This window comes from Globicephala melas, chromosome X, assembly GCF_963455315.2.
Source record: "Globicephala melas chromosome X, mGloMel1.2, whole genome shotgun sequence".
NCBI lineage: Eukaryota > Metazoa > Chordata > Mammalia > Artiodactyla > Delphinidae > Globicephala > Globicephala melas.
The window spans coordinates 88,881,189-88,901,640 of NC_083335.1; the positions used below are offsets into that span (position 1 = coordinate 88,881,189).

The window sequence follows — 20,452 nt, forward strand, 5'->3', positions numbered from 1 at the left end:
TAATCTTAATGAGGAAATACATTGAAATGTTAACAGTAAACGGGGTGAGATTATGTGTGAAGCTTTTGTCTTTATTCTTTATGTTCCAAGTATAAACACAAACTATAATGACCTTCTCTTTGCTAAAAATTGTTCAACTCAAGACAACAACCCTTGATTGATCTCCTTCAATGGGCAAGGCCCTGGCATTAGGCTCATTAGAAGACACAAACAATATAGCAGACATGAAGTTGCGTGATTTTTGGAACCAAAAAGGCCCACATGTGACCCAGCAGCCGATGGGTAGGGGGGCCTTGGCTTCATAGTCTGTACGGGAATCTAAACTTTCAGAAGGTTTCTTTTTTTTTAATTAATTATTTTTTTCCAGTTTCACTGAGATGGGGATGCGGTTTCTAACTCCCCTCGGTTTCTTAAAGTCCCAGCCCAGGGTTGTCTAGGCAGAACAGGCTCATGGTGCTCTCAAGGATCACCTGGTCATCACCCAATGATGTTCTAAGAATCCAAACCTCAGCTCTTGAGAAATTTTTGCCAAAATGCCTGGAAGTTTCACTGCGGGGTCCGAAGGGTGAAGACTAAGCATCTGCCTATTCCTCCAGACATTGTGAAATAGTTCCCCTGAGCAGCTCTGTAAGACCACAAGTGCTCTGCCCTACTGCCATCTACTACACTCACCATGGTCATGCTTCCAGCTTAATCTAAGGTCAGTCCTTAATACAGTGCATTTTGTAAGAACCAGGGGGAATGTTTTTAGCCTGCTGTAGAAGATTCTTTGAATGGTTACAAATACATGTAGGTAGACTGAAGAACAGCCCAACATTTGACAATCACCTTCTAGAAAGCCTGTGTCAGCAGCCACAGAATGATTCTTACACTTGAATAACTGGCTATTGTTCTAATGACACAACCACAGTTCTTTATAAAAATATTCCCAAAGCAGTTTAGCCCTAAATTCATGATCCATCCTTCCTCACAAAACTGGGACCATTTAATTTATAATGTGACTTCTGTTTTCCAAGAGTTACTTTGAATGTTAGTATAGTGGAAAGACCATGAACTATTTCCATTTGTGTTCACTATCCACTCCTTCGCGTCTAGTATTTCTGGAACTAAACTATTAAAGGATAAGTCTAAGTTCTTTGTAAAGATACTGTGATAATGGTCTGAGATTCATAATGTGAACTGTGCCCTCCAAAAGGTCATGTGGAGTTTGCCTAGAAGTATCTTGGCTCCCCTGAATGAGGGATGTAAATATAAAATATGAGTCACGATATCTCAGAAAGTAAAATATAGGTTAAAAAGAGTAATGTGGGATTTCTAAGTGTAAAGACACTTAAAAAATGCAACTGCCTTAAGTTTGCTAAAGCTAAGGGTCAAATGGGCAATAACTCTTGGGACCACAAGAACAACTTGGGGACTTCTGGAGATCTCCCAAGGAGAGGAACATTTCACTCAGTTGACAAGGACTCTACACCTCACACTATGAAACAGAACATAAGTTAGAAGTAAACTGATCCTAATTAAACCTTAGCCCATCGAGGCATAACATTCCTAGAAAAGAGATATCCATTTTCTTCCGATAAAGGATAGCCTTGAAACAAAGAATCTCAGAATCTGGAAAATCAGGGAATTAAGATTCTGGTTTCACCACTGGTTTGCTGTGTGTCCAGCCAGTGAGTCAAATGAGTTCATTCATCAGTAATGGAAGTAGTATGGAAGCTGGGCAAATGCTAGTGGGCAGCAAAAATTTAGAAGCCAAAATGTAGAATTTACTATTGAAAGAGTAACCAATAAATCACTTGAATTAGAAGAAAGAATAGTCACTTCCATTCTATAAGAGTTAACATAAAATAATAACTCCGAGACACAGAAGGGGACAAAAAGCCTCATGTCTGGAACAGAGATGACTTGAAGTACAATTTTACAAGTACTAGAAATTTTTGGAAATAAGTTGATTTTAGTAATTTAGCTCCTCCTACATAAATAGTCTAATTTTACCTACTTCCAAAAGGAAGGAACTGAATTCCTCAAACCTAATTAATTCAAAATGAAACATTCTTTAGTTGTGAACTTATTTTCAGGAACAAGAAAAGGAAATGAGAAATTTTGTTTTCAGAAAAGTTTTTTGGAGATCGTTTCAAAAATCCATGTTTCAAATTCACTCATGTTTCAAAATATAGAAGCAAGTATTAAGGTACTGCACTCGATGAGGGCAAAATCACAAATGAAGCTTAGTGTGAGAATGGACACTCCATACCTGGCCCCCATTGGTAATGGAGAATATCCGAGTGGTGCCTCCACACTGCTTCACATACCACAAGAACCACAGGGCGGACACCTCGTGGGGTTCAGAGGTCACATTGATATTCACAAAGAGAGATGCAAACTGCCTAGCAGTCCTGGTCACAGAACAAGAGCGGAAGTCAGGCGTAAATACGTACATGCTTCACAGGACATTACCTTTTTAAAACACAATTTAGCATGGCTGGAAAACAGTTCTATTGCTTTTGAAAAAAAACAACTCATGGACTCAATTTCTGAAGGAATGCAGATTTTAACTCTTGGGGAAAATAAACTTTTCCCTTACTTTTAGGAAATTATGGGTTAGTCCAAACATGCTAATCCCAATGCAATCTAAAGGGTTAATATGCTTGTCAGAGTTCATTAAGGATATTGTCTGCATTTATTTGAACAAACTTTCTCTCCTTAACACCCCCCCTGCTCCCACCCTGGTCCAGGCTACCACTGTCCCTCACCTGGCTTAAAACAATGGCGGCTGCTCCTGGGCCCTCATGATCCTTCTCTACATTACAGCCAATTAAGTCTTTTAACAGTCCAAAACTTAAAAAACAAACAAACAAATAAAACCCCACTCTGCTTAAAATCCTTCAGTGACATTCACAGCAAAAGTCAAAAGTCTTGAATATGGCCAATATATCTTGCACCATCAGCCTGTCAACAAGTTCTCCAAACTCTCATTCCATCACTTCCTCATGGCATCTTTATGATCCAGGTATACTCTCCATTCATTGCTAAAACGTGTCAATCTCCCCATCTCAGGGCCTTCAGAAGCTGTTCCCTGTTCCCTATACTGGGGTGGGGGAGCATTTCCCACACTATCCAACCTTCACATTTCCCGCCATTATCTGTGGCTAATAACTGGAAAATACCATGCCTCAACCATTTATCCTTCCATCCATCCCATCATTCAGGATTCATTCCTGAAAGAAACCATCCCTCCCCTTCCTTATTTTTCCCCATCTACTAAGGCTCGCTACTGGAACATCATCCCCGCCACTAACCCTATCTCCTGTCTCCTCCATCCACTATGGCTTATTCCTGAAAGATACCATTCACTACATCATCCATCTTTCCTGTCTTCCCCCATCACTGTGGCTCACCCCTGTGAGATACCAATACCCCACACCATCTATTGGTCCTGTTTTATCCAATTCATTATGACTCATTTCTGGAACATATATCCTCCCCATACCCACATGTCCGATCTCCACTCATCCACTGTGCTCATTTGTGGAAGATATATGATCCCCCAACACCATCCATCCTTCAGTCCTGTATCCCCCATCAATTGGCTCATTCCTTTAAGATACCATTCACTCTTCCTGTCTCTCTCAATAACTGATACATCATTGGAGGAAAGCATCCCCCTCACCATCTATCCTTCCTGACAGTCCCCCACCATTAATTGCAGGTCATTCCTGGAAGATACCATCCTCCTACATCATCCATCTTTCCTGTATCCCCCATACACTGTGATTCATTCCTGGAAGATACCATTCTTCACACCCAGCATGCACCAACCTGTCCCCCACCCCTATCCACAGTGGCTCATTCCTGAAAGATACCATCCCCCACATCACTCATCTATCGTGTGTACAGCCCATCCAGTATGGCTCATCTCTTCCTGATACCTTGCACCCAGAACATTCACCCTACCTGTCTCCTCTCACAATCACTGTGGTTCATGCCTCATGATACCACCCTTTCACACCATCCACTCTTCCTGTAGCATTCCCCCACCAAGCGCTGTGGTTCCTTCCTGGAAGATGCCATCACTCCAATGGCTTCCTGTCTCCTCCTAACCACTGTATCTCATCTTGGAAGATACCAGTTCCCTCACTATATTACTCCTGCTATATCCCCCATCATTGTGGCTCATTCCTGGAAGATACCATCTCCTCACACAACCATACCATCTAATCTTCCTGTAGACACCCCCCCACACATAACTGGTGCATTCCTGGAAGATGCCACCCTTCCCCCACAAACACACACCACTCATCATTCCTGTCTCCCCTCATGCACTGTGGTTAATTCCTGGGAGATACCATATCCTCACTCCATCCACTATTCCTGTCTCTCCCATCAACTAGCTCATTCTTGAAAGATATCATCTCAACATATAATCAACCCTTCTGTTTCCCCCCATTTTACTATGGTTCATTCCTGGACCACACCATCTCCTCACACCATCACTCTTCCAGTCTCCCCCCCACATACTATGGCTCATTCCAGGCACATACCATCCAAACATCATCCATCTTTCCTGTCTTCCCCATCTACAGTCATTGATTCCTGGAAGATACCATACCCCCATGCCATCCACTCTTCCTATCCTTTCCATACACTATGGTTTAATCCTAGGCATACCATCCCCCCACATCATCCATCCTTCCCCTCTTCCCCTACCCATTGTGGCTCATTCCTGGAAGATGTGGTGAATGGTATCTTCCTGGAATGAGCCACAGTGATGGGGGGGGGGGAAGGAAGAGGGGATGGTGTGGTCCAGGAATGAATCACAGTAGAAAGGGGGGAGATAGGAGTGTTCATTGTATGTTAGTATGGTATCTTCCAGGAATAAGCCAGTTGATGGGGGAGAAAGGAATAGTGGATGGTGTGAGGACGGAATGAGCCAGTTGATGGGGGAGAAAGGAATAGTGGATGGTGTGAGAATGTGGTATCTTCCTGGAATTAGTCACAGCAGGTAGGGGGAGACAGAAAGGTGGATGGGTGGGGGGAATGGTATCTTCCAGGAATGAGCCATAGTAGATGGGGGAAGACAGGAAGAGTATGAGGAGATGGTATCATCCAGGAATGAGCTACAGTGACTGTGAGGGGAGACAAGCAGGGTGGAAGATGTGGGGACATGGTATCTTGCCCCCCCATCACTGTGGCTCTCTCCTAGAAGATATCAACATCCTATACCATCCATTCTTCCTCTTTCACCCCATACACTGTAACTCATTCCTGGAACATATAATTCACCCCACAACTACATGTCCTGTCTCCACCCATCAACTGGCTCATTCCAGTAGATACCATCTACTCTGCCTCTCCCAACAGTGGTTTATCACTGGAAGAAAACATTCACCTCACCATCCATCCTTCCTGACTCCCTCCGATTAACCGATATTCCCTGGAAGATACCATAGCTTCCATAAACCACAGATTTCCACTGCCATCAATCCTTGGCATTAGATGGAGTCTCTCACACCACGCATCATTCCTATCTCCCCCAATACTTGTCTCAGTTCTAAGATACTTGCCCATGCCCCACCTCATCCTCCTGCCTTTTCCCCCTACAGTCCTGTTTCTAGTCACTGTAGCTCATTCCTGAAAGATACCCTCCCCTCAAACCATCTAGCTTTCCTGTCGGCCCCTGCCCCCACCCCTCCCAACTCACTCTCCTTCATTGCTAGAAGATACCATGGAAACTTCTAGTCTCTCCCCAAAACTGACTCATTACTGGAAGACAACATCTTCCCACACCATCTACCCTTGCTGTCTGTTCCCATTAATTGCATCTCATTCCAGGAACATAAATCCCCCTATCTCATTCATCCTTACCATCTCCCCCTACACTCTGTGGCTCATTCCTGGAATATACCATTCCTCCACACCATGCACCCTTCCTCCCCAACCCCCATCCTCTATGTCTCACTCCTAGAACAACCATCCTCCCACACCATCCATCTTTTCTGTCTCCCACATCCACAGTGGCTCATTCTTGATAGATACCATACACTCATCCTGTCCCCACCATCAACTATGGGTTAATCCTGGAATGTAATGTAACAGGGTAGAGCTAAATCGGACTCTACCTTGGACCTGTTTCTTTGACTTTAACCTTTGCTTTTCGTTGCTTTTGTTATTCTAATCATACATAATGGCCTGCCTCAGGGAACCCTGCCCCTCTGCAGTTCAGCTCACAGGGAGGCCATCTGACCCCGCCCACCTGTGAATGGCTGCAAGAAAGAAGAAACTAACACATCCCCTCACAGAGGCTGGTCATTCCAGGAGATGTTTTGCAAGACTGATGGCCCTTTTACTTTACTTCCTCACCGCCTCTCCCTCTCTGATTCTATAAAAGAAACTGGCATCTAGGCTCTGAGAAGATGGTTTTTCAGAGACACTAGTCTGCCATCTTCTCGGTCTGCTGGCTTTCTGAATAAAGTCATATTCCTTGCCTCAACATCTCGTCTGCGATTCATTGGCCTGTCGTGTGGCAAGCAAAGAGAGCTTGGACTTGGTATCAATAACATCCCCCACAGGATCCATCCTTCCTGTCTCTCCCCTTGCACTATGGCTCTTTCCTGGAAGGTATCATTCCACCAAACCATCCATCTTTCATGTCTCCCTCCATGCACTGTGGCTTATTCCTGGAAGACACCATCCTCTCACACCACCCACTCCTCCTTTCTCTCCCATCAACTGGCTCATTCCTGGAAGATACCATACCACCACACTGTCCATCCTTTCCCTTTCCCCCATGCACTGTGGTTCATTCCTGGTGACACCATCCCACCAAATAAACCATCCTTACTGTCTCCCTTATGCACTATGGCTTATTTCTGGAAGATACCATCCTGTCACATCATCCACCTTTCTCCATCTATGCCCATCCACTGTGGCTCATTCCAGAAAGATATCATCATTCACATCATCCATCCTTACTTTCTCCACCATCCACTGTTGCTCATTCCTTGATGATACCATCCCCTCACACCATACTCTTCCTGTCTCACCCATCAGCTGACTTTATTCGTGGAAGATATCATCTCCCCACAGCATCCACTCTTCCTGTCTCCTCCATCAACTGACTTATTCTTGGAAGATACCATCTACACATACCATCCCTCTTTCCTCTCTCCCCCCATCCTCTGTGACTCATTCCTGAAAGATACCATCATCTCACATAATATATCTCTTATATCCTCCACCAACTGGTACATTCCCCAAAGATACTATCCCCACACCACACACCCTCCCCCATCTACTGTGGCTTATCCTGGAAGACACCATCCCACCACACCATCTATCCTTCCTGTCTCTACCCATGCACTATGGCTCATTCCTGGCGCATACCATCTTCCCACACCATCCATCTTTCCTGTTTCCCCTGTCAACAGTGGCTCACTCTCAGAAGAAACCATTCTGCCACATCATGCACTGTTCCTGACACCTGCATACAATATGGTTTATTCCTGAATGTACCAACCCCACACACTATCCACCCTTCCTGTCCCCCTCCATGGTTAATGGCTCATTCCTGGAAGATATCATCCTACTGCACTATACATCCTTTCTGTCTCCCCTCATGCACTATAGCTCATTCCTGGAAGATACAATCCGACCCGTCTACCCTCCTATCTCCCCATCCACTGTTGCTCATTCCTGAAGATTCCATCACCTCACACCATCCACTCTTCCTTTCTTTCCCATCAACTGGCTCATTCTTGGAAGATACCATTTGCACACACCATCCATCTTTCCTGTCTCCTTCCATCCACTGTGGCTCATTTCTGAAAGATACCATCCCCTCACAACATCCATTTTCTTGTTTCCCTCAACTACTAGATCATTCCTGGCATATACCACCTCTGCACACTATCCACTCTTCCTAACTCCCCCATCCACTGTTACTCATCCTGCAAGATAACACTTCCCCACACTAAACACCCTTCCTGTCTTCCCCCATCCACTATGGCACCTTCCATGAAGATTCTTAATTCCCATAGCATCCACCCTTCCTGTCTCCCCCCATCTATTATGGCTCATTCATGGAAGATACCATCCTCTCACACCATCTATCTTTCCTGTTTTCCACATCCATTAGGGCGCATTCCTGGAAGATTCCTTGCCCTGACACCATCCATCCTTCCCTGTCCCTTCCCATCCTCTGTGGCTCATTCTTAGTTGATGTACTAACTCCTTGGTTTCTGTTTAAAGATTGCTTCAACAAGGAATCTCTCCTTTGCCATCAGACAGGTCAGGTTCCCAGTTTCAGTCTCTCCTAGAATTATGTAATATGTGTATAATGACAGTCTCTCCTGCTAAAAGTATATCAACTCCGTGAGGTTAGGGGCCATGCCTAACAAGTTCACCACCATTCCTCAGTGATTCATACTGTGCTTTCACATAGCAGCCCCAAAATGCTGGCTGAATGATCTGTAAGTAACTCAGCTAATAACACAGATTCTCAGTGAAAACATATCGTTTATATTTTTCATTAATATAGACTAGCTTCCCTCCAGTTCTTCTATATTTATATTAAATTACTTTAATATCTTTCCAAATTGCTTCTGTAGCTGACCTCTATATTATCTGAAAACACAATTACTTCTTTTATTGCAAAGCACACAACCGTTTCATTAAAAAAAAAAAAAGTTCAGCTTCCTTCACCTACTTTTCTTCTTATGTTTTAGATTCATTTTATGTTCAATCCTGCTCTGAGTGTCTAAAGGGCCCCCAAAGTTGCTACTGATGGAAAGGTCATTAAGTTTCCTCTTAACTTTTTTCCTGTAACTTATGAAGAAAAACACTGCAGTTCAAGATAGGATAGGAACGATCTGAAGGGAAGATTAAAAAGAACTGTTTTAAATAGTCAAGGTTACTTTGTCCAGCAGATTTTTTCGATGAGATCTTTCATGGTCATCTTATCCCATTCCTCTGCATGTGGTGCCTCCCACGGTGCATCAGCTGGAATCTGCAGAGAAAGAAGGGCCCATATTTAGGTCTGATGGTTACTGCCCACTGCCCTGCCAAGAGGCCCTCAGGAAAACCTCTGAAAACTGGTTTCTCTGTCTATGTTGGACTGTGTGATTGGCATAGAATTCTATGTATAGATAGTGGTGGGTTTGGGATGGATAGCTCTTTGGATTCTATGCCTTAATGCTGTTGCCAAAATAATAATAATAATACATATATATATGTATAAATTAATATGTAATTATGATGGTCAACATCATAATTATTATTGAAAGCTAACACCCATTTTAAAACTTTGGGGAAACGAATCCTTCTCTCCTTTTCTATCTCAAGTGGTATAACATATGGATAAGATCACTATAAGTAGGACTCCCGGCAAAAATATGTCACATAAATTCCCAGTGGCATAGGTTGAAAACACAGGCACACACATTAGTATCAGAGACATGTGGGTTTGAATCCTGTCCCTTGTTGTGTGGTCTTGGGGAAATTATGTAACCCCTTGGCACTGATTTTCTTCATTTGTAAAGCAGAAATACTACCAGCTTGGCAGAGTTGTTGGGTACACTGGAAACGATATGCATCACCGTCCAGAGCAATGTTCCCTGCACTGCGGAAGGATGGATACTAAACATTTGCTGTTGATATTTCAGTAACAGGTCATGTGCAAGCTGCACACACACTTTACCTCCTTTCCCATGTTATCCATTGTCCGCCACAGATTGTTGTAATCCAGATAGGCAATGGGATTCCACACTGGAGGGAAGGCACCCCGAAATGGATAAGTTCTCCCCTGTAACATTTAAAAGCAAAGGATAATACCTTAAATTAGGATGACATTCAAAAAATCCCAAACCAACCAGCCTACGAGCCATTTTCAAGGAAACAGGATCCTCTACTGTGTCAAAAACATCACCTTTGACGGACAGTAAATATATTTGACCTATACAGGCCCCAAATTTCAATTAGATTAGCAAGATTTCCCTGGTGTTATATTACCCGTTTTTAACTTACAGGAAATAATAGCCTTGAACTTGTTTCTACTTACATAGAATAAACAAACAAACAAACAAATAAATAAATAAAGGTAGCTCATCCCGGTATCTCACATTGATGCCACAATATTCTCAGCTCCTGAGTTCCTATCTAATCTCTTTGAAAGGATGTTCCCACTCAGATGAGAGCAGGATGACGACATGGAGGACTGTCTTTGGACCACATACAGGACTGGAATAACAAAGTGAAATATCTCAAACTATGTCTTAAGGTTCACACAGGCTAAATAAAGACTGACTAGACTATGGACCATGCCCAAAGTCAAGAATCAAAATATTAGAAATGTGGAATAATGGGCATTTGCCATTTTGGGTTGTCCAGCATCTGTTCCCCTTTCCTAGTAAGCACTTTGGTTTCTTCTTGGGAAACTGAATCTTCTCCTCTGTGAATAGATGTGTAGAAAGGACAGTCCTGGGTACCATCTCCCATTCCAGAAGGCGATGGATTAGATTCTTTCTCTCGCCTCGGCCAGGCTGTGGGTCTGTGATATGAGTTTGGCCAATCACACACTCTCAGAGGACTCTGACCCTTCAGTGGGTCACCCAAGCACAGAAGAAAGTTGACTCTGGGTTCTCCTTCCCCATGGCAGCACGCTGAGCAGATGCTTCCTGCTCTAAAGACCATGGTTGTGGTTCCTGCCCCTAAATTGCTAGAGTTTCCCTGGTCTCTGCCCATTCTCAAGTGTGGCCCTTTAGCCTCCCATTGATTTTGTGGGCCCTCTGATATCCTTTCAGTAAATCCTCTCTCGTGAGCCTGAGTTGGTTTCTATTGCTTGGTACCAAAACCTCCAACACAAAGACAGCTAATTATTAGCTGCCATTTACTTCATTTCAGTTGTGTGACAGGCACTGTGCTACTGTGAGGGGAGGGTGAGTCCTTAGGAAAAGAGAGCATGTCTAGATAGTTTCTAAGACTTTATTTCCTTTTTTTTTTTTTGGTCGCACTGCACAGCTTGCAGGATCTTAGCTCTACGACCAGGGAATGAACCTGTGCCCTCTGCAGTGGAAGCACAGAGTCCTAACCACTGGACTGCTAGGGAATTCCCTTTATTTCCTAATTTAATTCCTTTTTCTTTAAAACATCTTGTAAACCTTCATAAGGTGAAAACATTGTCTATTAATACAATTTAGCACAAGATTTTGACTTTATCAAATAGAAACATATTCAATATTTGTAGAAAGGCTATTGTGTGCACTGAACAATATTAAGAGCTGGATTTTAAGAAAAGGGCTAAAGCAAAACTCCTGACCGTCAAGGCAGGGACACGAGACATAAGAGCATTTGCATTCATGTGCGCACATTCATACACACACACTCCAAATGAGTAAGGATATATGGCAGATATTAAGTGACAAAGAAGTAATTTTCCCTTCCACAGTAGCAAATTCAAATAACCTTGGCAGATTATGTGACCTGATTTCTTATCTGAAAATGCTATGCTGCAGTGCTCCAATATAACTTTTTAAGACTCCAAATCCTTTATCATCATCACTACCACCATCACCGCCATTATTACTAACATTTATTGAGATCTTTTTCTATGCCTGGTACTGGCCTAAGCTCTTCATGTGCGTTATCTCATGTAATGCTCACCCCAACCCTCTGGAGGCAAGAGCTATTAATATTCCCATTTTATAAATGAGGAAACTAAAGCCCAGGGATATTAGCTAGAAAACAGTAGGACAGAAATTTCCTGCTCCCAAAACCCTTGTTTATAAACCTTGAGATTTCTAGCTTCCTATATGGTTGATGGAATGTTGAGATAGTTTTGTCCTAGAGACATCTTAAACTTCCTGATTAAAAGAAAGAGAACTTTGAAATATGAAACTTATCAGTCTTCCACACATCTTTTATGTTTCTAAGGAATAAACAAGGAAACTAAGAAGCTCTGGGGTAACAGGGTCAACTTTGGAAAATGCAGAAGCAAGTTCTGAGAAAAACAGGCAGACACAAAAATAACTATGGAGAGGAGAGAGACTGGGTTAAGTAATAGATCACGGGCAGCCTTCAGAACAGTTGGTTCTTGTTATAATTCTTCCCTTAATTGAAATGGGGAAAAATCTATATGTTCCTTATGTTCAAGTAATAGTCTCATACCAAACTGATCTTTGCTTTGAAAAAACTTGTTTAAAAAAACCCTTCAATATGCTTAATCATCTGGGGACATTAAGTACTATAAATAAAATTCAACAAAATGTGTCCCACATTCCCAATGAACTTCTTCACGGGATGATGCCAACCAGAATACGATTTCACACAAGGTCCTAAAGACCCCATGATCTGAGCTTTGATAAACAAAGAGAGGTGGCAGGAGAGGTGAAGAGTTCAGGGAAAGAGAAGAGTCTAGCCTGGCAATCTTTTTTAGAAATGGGAGCCATGGAATATTTTAAAAGAAGATCATAAAGGCCCACCATGACGTTAATTTCTATCCTGTTGACAGAGGCACCGAGGTGATAAAAGGATTTCACGAGTGTTTCACTCTTAGCAGTTTTTGGTTTTTCTACTCTTTTTTGGGGGCTACTCTTCGTTGAGGTGCGTGGGCTTCTCACTTTGGTGGCTTCTCTTGTTGAGGAGCACGGGCTCTAGGCGAACCAGCTCAGTAGTTGTGGCTTGCAGGCTCTAGAGCACAGGCTCAGTAGTTGTGGCGCACGGGCTTAGCTGCTCCGTGGCATGTGGGATCTTCCCGGAACAGGGCTCAAACCCGTGTCCCCTGCATTGGCAGGCAGATTCTTAACCACTGCACTACCAGGGAAGCCCTGGCTTCTCTACTTTTATTCCACAGAAAAATCTAAATTTGCTAAAGAAATGCATGTATGTGGGAACAGGCACGTACCTCTTCCTTTCTCACAAGCCCCTGGAAGGCTTATTTCCTCCATGCCCTGCGTCTAAACTAAACAACTCAAGACTACTTTTTGCATGTGTAAATCTCTAAAGTAGGGAAATGGGAGGGCCTGGAGACGGCTCTTGGTTGGGTGAGAACTGCTTCCGAACAGACCTTCTCAGTATCTTAAATGTGATTCTATAGTTTTGTCACAAAAGTGTCAGCTGTTTTGCAATCCTAAACCACTTCTCAGCAAGAAATGCCTTTAAGACCTAAGAGTGTGAGGCAGGATCTCCTGGAATACTTCTACATGGCTACTGCTCTTTAAAAATAAAAATTAAAAAAAATCTTGGGTAAAAGTCAAATTCCATTTTGTGCCTATACTATGAAACCTTCCTACCCTTACTAAGCGGCCTTTAATCTCTAAAATGTCTTTGACACAGCAGAAGTTGATGTCGAGTAGAATACAGTGTCCCTGGAATTGTGCCCCAAATACTTAAGTTCCTTTGAGAAACCACACCTTCAATCTACCAGTGTTCATAATAAAGGGAGACTATTGCCAGGAGAGGACGTTTTTTTTTTTTTTAATTTAATTTTTTTTATTTCTTGGATGCCCGCCCAATTAGGGCAGGGGGAGGGCGTCCTTAACACACTGATGGTACTGAGCAAGCTATTTTATGTTATTAACATTTTATTATGAAATATGCCATATATGATAAAAATAGATAGCTTAAAGAGGAATAATAGAAATGAACAACCATGTGCACACCATCCAATTGGAGAAGCGTGATAGCACCAGAAATTTAGAAGTACACCATGTGCTTCTCCCCATCACGTCCAACTCCCTCTGCACAAGAAGGAGCCACTGTAGTGAATTTTGTGTTTACCATTCCTTTCCTTTTCTTCCATCTGCCCTGTATACATACGTAGATGATACACTGTTTTGTTTTGCCTATTTTTGAGCTTTATATAAACGGACTAAGACACACACTAATGTCCATTGTGGAGCAGTGAAAATGAATAAACTGTGAACAACACCAATCAACATGGATGTATTGATATCTTTAAAATATGTTGGTGCGGGAATTCCCTGGCAGTCCAGTGGTTAGGACTCAGTGCTGTCACTACCGGGGCCCCAGGTTCAATCCCTGGTTGGGGACTAAGATCCCACAAGCTGTGCAGCGTGGCAAAAAAAAAAAAAATGTTGGTGAAAGAAGCAAGTCAAAGGATACATGTAGTATGAGTCCATTTATATAAAGCTCAAAAATAAAGAGAGGACAGTTTGTGGCTCCCACATCATTCTTTATTGTTGGTCCTATAAGATAAGCCAGCAAGTAGCATTCACCGATTGGCATGTTGGAGAATTTCAGCTCTCTGTACTTTTATAGTTTAGTTAAATGAAAGGAAATGAGTGTTGGGACTTCCCTGGTGGAGCAGTGGTTAATAATCCACCTGCCAATGCAGGGGACACAGGTTTGAGCCCTGGTCCGGGAAGACCCCACATGCCGCGGAGCAACGAAGCCCATGCGCCACAGCTACTGAGCCTGCACTCTAGAGCCCGCGAGCCACAACTACTGAGCCTGCGTGCCCAAACTACTGAAGCCCACGCGCCTAGAGCCTGTGCTCCGCAACAAGAGAAGCCACCGCAATGAGAAGACCGAGCACCGCAACGAGAAGTAGCCCCCGCTCACCGCAACTAGAAAAAGCCCGCGTCCAGCAACAAAGACCCAACGCAGCCAAAAATAAATAAATAAATTTATAAAAAAAAAAAAAGGAAATGAGTGGTATTAAAGAATATCATAGGCCACGGAGGAAAGCTGCCAAATATTTTCCTTTAATCATCTTGAAAATAAACAGATATGTTCTGCATTGATTTAGGAACATGTCTGCCCAACCCATACGAATCCCTTGGCACCCTTCTAGTCCCACTGTTTTGTGACAGGCCTGTAAGAGAAATCTTTTGGTGGTTTATTTTCTATAGTTCATAACAACGCTTTAAATAAAGAAATCATCCAAAAAGAGACCCATTAAATAATATCGTGTTGTATTAGTAGTTAAAAAAATCATCTTCTTCCTCTTTCTCTATGCAGGTAGACAAACTCTTTTCAAACATTATACATAGTGCTACTTTACCCAGAAAAAGCCATCATAATCGACATGGAAACATCTATCCTATCTTTTTTTCTTCTTTTTTTGGCCATGTCACGAGGCTTGTGGGATCTTAGTTCCCCAGGGACCAGGGATTGAACCTGGGCCCTCCACAGTGAGAGTGCCGGAGTCCTAACCACTGGACTACCCGGGAATTCCCATATCCTATCTTAATGTATTGGTTCTCCCAAGTGGCCATCTGGTTCCTCTGTTCTTCTTTGCAAGACCCTTTCTTCTCTCATCTACTGACTCCCCTGGGGTCTGATCCTCAGCCTTCCTTGGCCCATCCATTTCCCTGGGGAACTCATCCATCATCTGGATTTATTATTATTATATTTGCACAGTCTCATGGTTTGCATTTTTCATGCCTCTGCTCCCTCTACCTCTCACACAACTTCAAGGGCTAGCAGCACATTCCTAAGTTCATGACCTGATTTTCATCTTATGCTCAGTCCCCTCTCTTAGGACTTGTACAGCTAAAACAATGGGCACTCGAGTTGTGCAATCTCATCCCTGGAAAAAGAGAACCATTACACTCAGGTATAAATAATGCCATAACATCAAGAATAAAAGGTTTCAAATGCATTGTTATGCCATCTTTCCCAAGGGACTCTAGGTATATATGGACATTACAAACCAACCATTTAATATAGAAATAATATGAGTTCTTCTGGATGCTCTTGGGTAAGTAAAGATAACTGAGAGGGCATTGAAAAAAAATATTTTTCCTCTTTCACAAATACCATTAACTCAGGAGAACTAGGCAGTTAGAAAAAAGATGAAAATATTACACTGTGAGGATGAATGGCTGTTTTTCTTTAACAGCTTTATTAAGATATCATTCACATACTCTATAATCCATCCATTTGAAGTGTACAATGCAATGCTTTTTAGTTTATTCACAGAGTTGTGAAACCATCACCACAGCTAATTTTAGAACATTTTCATCACCCCAAGAAGGAACCCTTACTCGTTAAAAGTCACTCTCCATTCTCTCCTACCCCATTTCGAAGAACTGCCAAACTATTTTGCAAAGCAGCTGCCACCCTTTTACATTCCCACCAGCAATGTATGAAGGTTCCAATACCTCCATATCCTTGTTGACACTTGTTATCGTCTGTCTTTCTGATTCCAGTCATCCTGGTGGATGCAAAGTGGTATATCGTTGTGGTTTGGACTTGCATTTCCCTGATGACTAATGATAGCCAAAAGTCAAATCTGGCTTGGTGAGTGGAAGGTCCTATTGTTGAGCCCATACATTGTCTCTGTCCTTGATGCCATGGCCACTTCGTATGTGGGCCCACTGAGCAAGTGATAGTGGAAACAGATGGTGTGATGGCTTTGTACTGTGTCAACTTGTTCAGGCTGAACTGGATTTCCCAGAGTTTTCTTTCCTATATATTTCTGGTTAGGGTCACAAGAGAGATTCTTATGGGAAATTTAGAGAGTAAAAGTGAAGGAGCCACTCATTTTGTAGTTCACACACATTATTGCTGATTTTCATGGCATGAGATAGCGTCTGGGCCTGCAACTACTCCACCCTTCTGGGATCCTCCTTCAGCTTCTACAACTTCTAGGCCTGGTATATGTATTTAGCACTATGATGAAGGGTCCTGGCTTCTGCAAGACATCCACAGTGTCAAGATCAGAGGCAACAAAGACTGACCTGGACTCCAGCTCACGCTTGTGGGTTGCAGCTTGTTCTTGCTTTCCTCCATCATACATCTATCTTCCCTTCCTGACTGCCTGCCCTTCAAGCTCCAGCATCAGATGCAAAGACAAGAGCCTTACAAAGACTCCCACAATTAGGTAAGGCCAAATCCCTATAATAAATCCTTTAATAGCTTTGCTTATCTCACTGGACTTTGATTATCCTAAGGATGGATCATCTCGCACCTGATTATTAAAGCTTACTCTGCAGCAGATGCCCAATGGTCAGCATTCAACATGGGACACAAAGGCAACCCCAGCCAGTGAGGGACAAGGATAAATTATCTCAGCTTCTCTGTTCTTCATGGGGCAATTCTTTGGCACATTCCACACAGTTCCTCAGGGAGAACTAGGGGGAATTGAGCCTCAGTTGCCCACAGCTGTAACAACTCATTAACCCTTTATTGGCATTTATTCCCTTCCCTCCTATAACACTGTCTTCAGGCTCTATATCTGGAGGTTGGTAAAGTGCTATATTGAGATCCCTTGGATATTCTGAGTGATATACACTCCTATAGAGAGTCTGGGGGGAAATGTGTCTTATACCGAAGTCTACATAAGTTGATATTGGTGTTTGATGTGTATAGTACTTGAGTGGAATAGCTGAGACATTAGAGGGTAGGTGGACAGACCATTTTGAGAACTTTTTCTTTGGGGACCTAGAGTTTCTAGGGAAAGGTACTCTTCACTGTTACCAGATTTGATCTAGAAAGATCAGTATCACTCTCTAGTGAGAATGAAGGGGCTTTGGTCTCGGTAGAGTAGTGGTTCTCAACCAGGAGTGATTTTGCGCCCCAGGTTATATTTGGCAATGTCTGGAGAAAGTTTGCGTTGTCACAACTGGGTGAGGGATGCTGCTAGATATCCTACAATGCACAGGACAGTCCCATTACAACAAAGAATTATCCAGTTCCAAAAGTCAATAGTGCTCTGGTTGAGAAACCCTGCTGTAGAGTAACATATAAATGTGAGTGAGTATCATTAACTTTTCTGGAATCCTACCCTTTCCATTTGCAAGATTCCTGGATTTGTAGCAGAAGTTGCCTCAAAATAACTCAGGGTGCAGGGTATGGGGATCCTGCCGTCAGGCCTACTAAATTAGGGGTGTGTGGCCAGGCTATCTATGTTTTTAACAAATCCCAGGTAATCCCAATGTTCACTAAAGCTTGGGTCTTATCACATTATAGTGTTTGTATAAAATTCCTCTTATTCATTTAGCTATGCATGTTGTCAAATTATTTGAATGAAGAAAAGTAAAAATAAAAATACCTACACCATTTCTTTTTAGTCCTTATCTCTATTAAACTTCAAAAAAGACTAAAGGAAATGGGGACTTCCCTGACGGTCCAGTGGTTAAGACACTGCACTCCCAATGCAGGGGGCCCGGGTTCAGTCCCTGGTCAGGGAACTACAGTCTGCATGCTGCAACTAACAGAGCCCACATGCTGCAACTAAAGGAGCCCACATGCCGCAACTAAGACACAGCGCAGCCAAATAAATAAATAAAATTTTTTTTAAAACTTAAAAAAAAAGACTAAAGGAAATGATGATTTCTGTTATGGTTGTCCATTTTCTTCATTAATATTTATTTCCTCTTAAATCTTTTTCTTAAAAAATCTTTTAGTTACTTTACTCTTCTTCCTTACATTTTTGATTTTACTATGTCTGGATTCCATGTCTGATTTCTCTTGCTTTTCACTGCTCCAGGGTAAAATCTTGTGATCATAATAAGTGAGATGCATCACAGGGCGGTACATTTGGACAGCTTTTGATAAATTTAGCAAGTTCACTATGTCTTTGAAGATATTCAGAGGTCCACATTATATATGTATTAAGTTTTTAATATATATGTAGATGTACAGTAGGCATATCTTTGTTTTATTATGCTTCACTTTATTGCACTTCACAGATGCTGTGTATTTTTTTTTTTTTTACAAATTGAAGGTTTATGGCAATCCTGTGTTGTCAGATGATGGTTAGCACTTTTTAGCAAAAAAAATTTTTAAATTAAAGTACGTACTTTTTTTAATACATAATGCTCTTGCACACTTAATAGACTACAGTATAGTGTAAACATAACTCTCATATGCACTGGGAAACAAATTTGTGTGGCTCACTTTATTGTGATATTCACTTTATTGCAGTGGTCTAGAACCGAACCCGCAATATCTCCGAGGTATGCCTCTGTGTGTGTGTGTGTGTGTGTGTGTGTGTGTAATTTGTTTAAACCCAGCTGGTACCTGGCAGAGGCAGAGTTCATGTCTCCATGCTTTTGGTTCAGGCTCCCCCGGCCCCTACCTCTGTGCCTCAGTCTCCATGTTAGAAAGATTGGACCTGCAATGCCACTGAGCTGGATCCTCCATCGAGAGCCTATTAGGATGTGCTTCTAGGCCTGGAGGTTGTAGGCATGAGTGAATATTGATATGAGAGAGACATGGTCGCAAAGATCTCACCTAGCCGCCTAGGTCGGAAACCACTTCAGCTTCCTCTGATGCACTAGAGCACTTTGTTCATTGCCCATGGCACTTTGCCATTTTCTACAATGTATTAAACGAAATTAAGTACATGTCTTACCTTCTGGACTAGTCTCAACACACCTGAGAAGGACTATGCCTCATTTCCTACATTGCCTTGTAAATACCAAGGTTCTAAGAAACGCTTATTAAATGAAGGAATAAAAAGAAGGGTGGAATTCTTGCTTTTTTATAGCCCATCTCGTATCACATCTAGTTCCCCCAGGCCCCAGAAAGGGTCTGCTCTCTTTCTACACAAATGACGCCCTCTTTTCCCGCCTCAGACAAGACCTTCGAATGAATGCCAATTTTGCACTGATTTTTCCATATCAATTCACAGGCATACCTTTTCTAAAATAGTCATAATCAATATTACCATCAAATTTACTAGAATGCACTATGTGTAAGGTGTGAAGGGAAGAGAAAGATGGGAGACTCACTTTCTTAGGGAACCTAAATCCCTAAAACCATTTTCTATGTTTGCATTTCTCACTCTGATCTTTCTGGGTGCTATATGAAGATGAGTTCCATGGTCATAAATCTGGGGAATCCTGGTTTATAGTTCAACAGCTTTTGTTTTTTAAATTGCTAGTCCTCATAAGACTCCTAATTTGCTAATGGACATCTTGGCTCTCAAAGATAGGATTAGAATATGGAGCACTTCCAAAATTTATCTGACCAACAAACCTCCTCTTTCGCAAAGCACTTTTGGGATTAATATTGCTTGGAAAATATTCCCTTAGGCATGCTTTCTTCATATTCTGGCTAGCACTGGTAGGGGCCTGAGAGAACACAGGAAAACATAGGCTAGAAAGAAGACCTACAATAACCAGAATATTTTCCAAATGCTACAAATGGGAATAAATTCTCACACATACCTCTCCTGCACAAAAGGGTACATCATCCCACAATACTGAGTCAAATAGGAGAAATCAAATGAAGTTGTTAGGGGAACCATTGACCGAAACCGCCTGCCCTGGCCAGGCACCATAGTAACCACTTGCTTGAGTTATCTTACAGCAGGAGGTCCTAGTAAGGAAGGCAGAACTAACAAGCTACCACCAACTAGAAGAATTCGGGAAAGGTCAAAAGGAGAGAGGAAATGCCAGTCCACATGGCCTACCATCTTCCCAGAATCCTTCTCGCTGGAATCCATCTTGGCTGAGCGATGCACGCGCCACCAGGAAGGACCCTGAGT

General features: G+C 42.4%; 1 protein-coding gene across 1 annotated transcript in view; it reads right to left on the reverse strand.

Moving 5' to 3' along the window:
- MAOA (monoamine oxidase A) overlaps positions 1–20,452 on the reverse strand; it is a 74,565-nt gene that overhangs the window by 17,631 nt on the left and 36,482 nt on the right. Inside the window, exons 4-6 of the mRNA XM_030834970.3 lie at positions 9,695–9,799; positions 8,913–9,004; positions 2,255–2,396 (exon numbers count right to left, since the gene is read on the reverse strand). Of these exons, the coding sequence (XP_030690830.1) occupies positions 2,255–2,396; positions 8,913–9,004; positions 9,695–9,799 (339 nt within the window). The remainder of the gene's footprint in view (positions 1–2,254; positions 2,397–8,912; positions 9,005–9,694; positions 9,800–20,452) is intronic.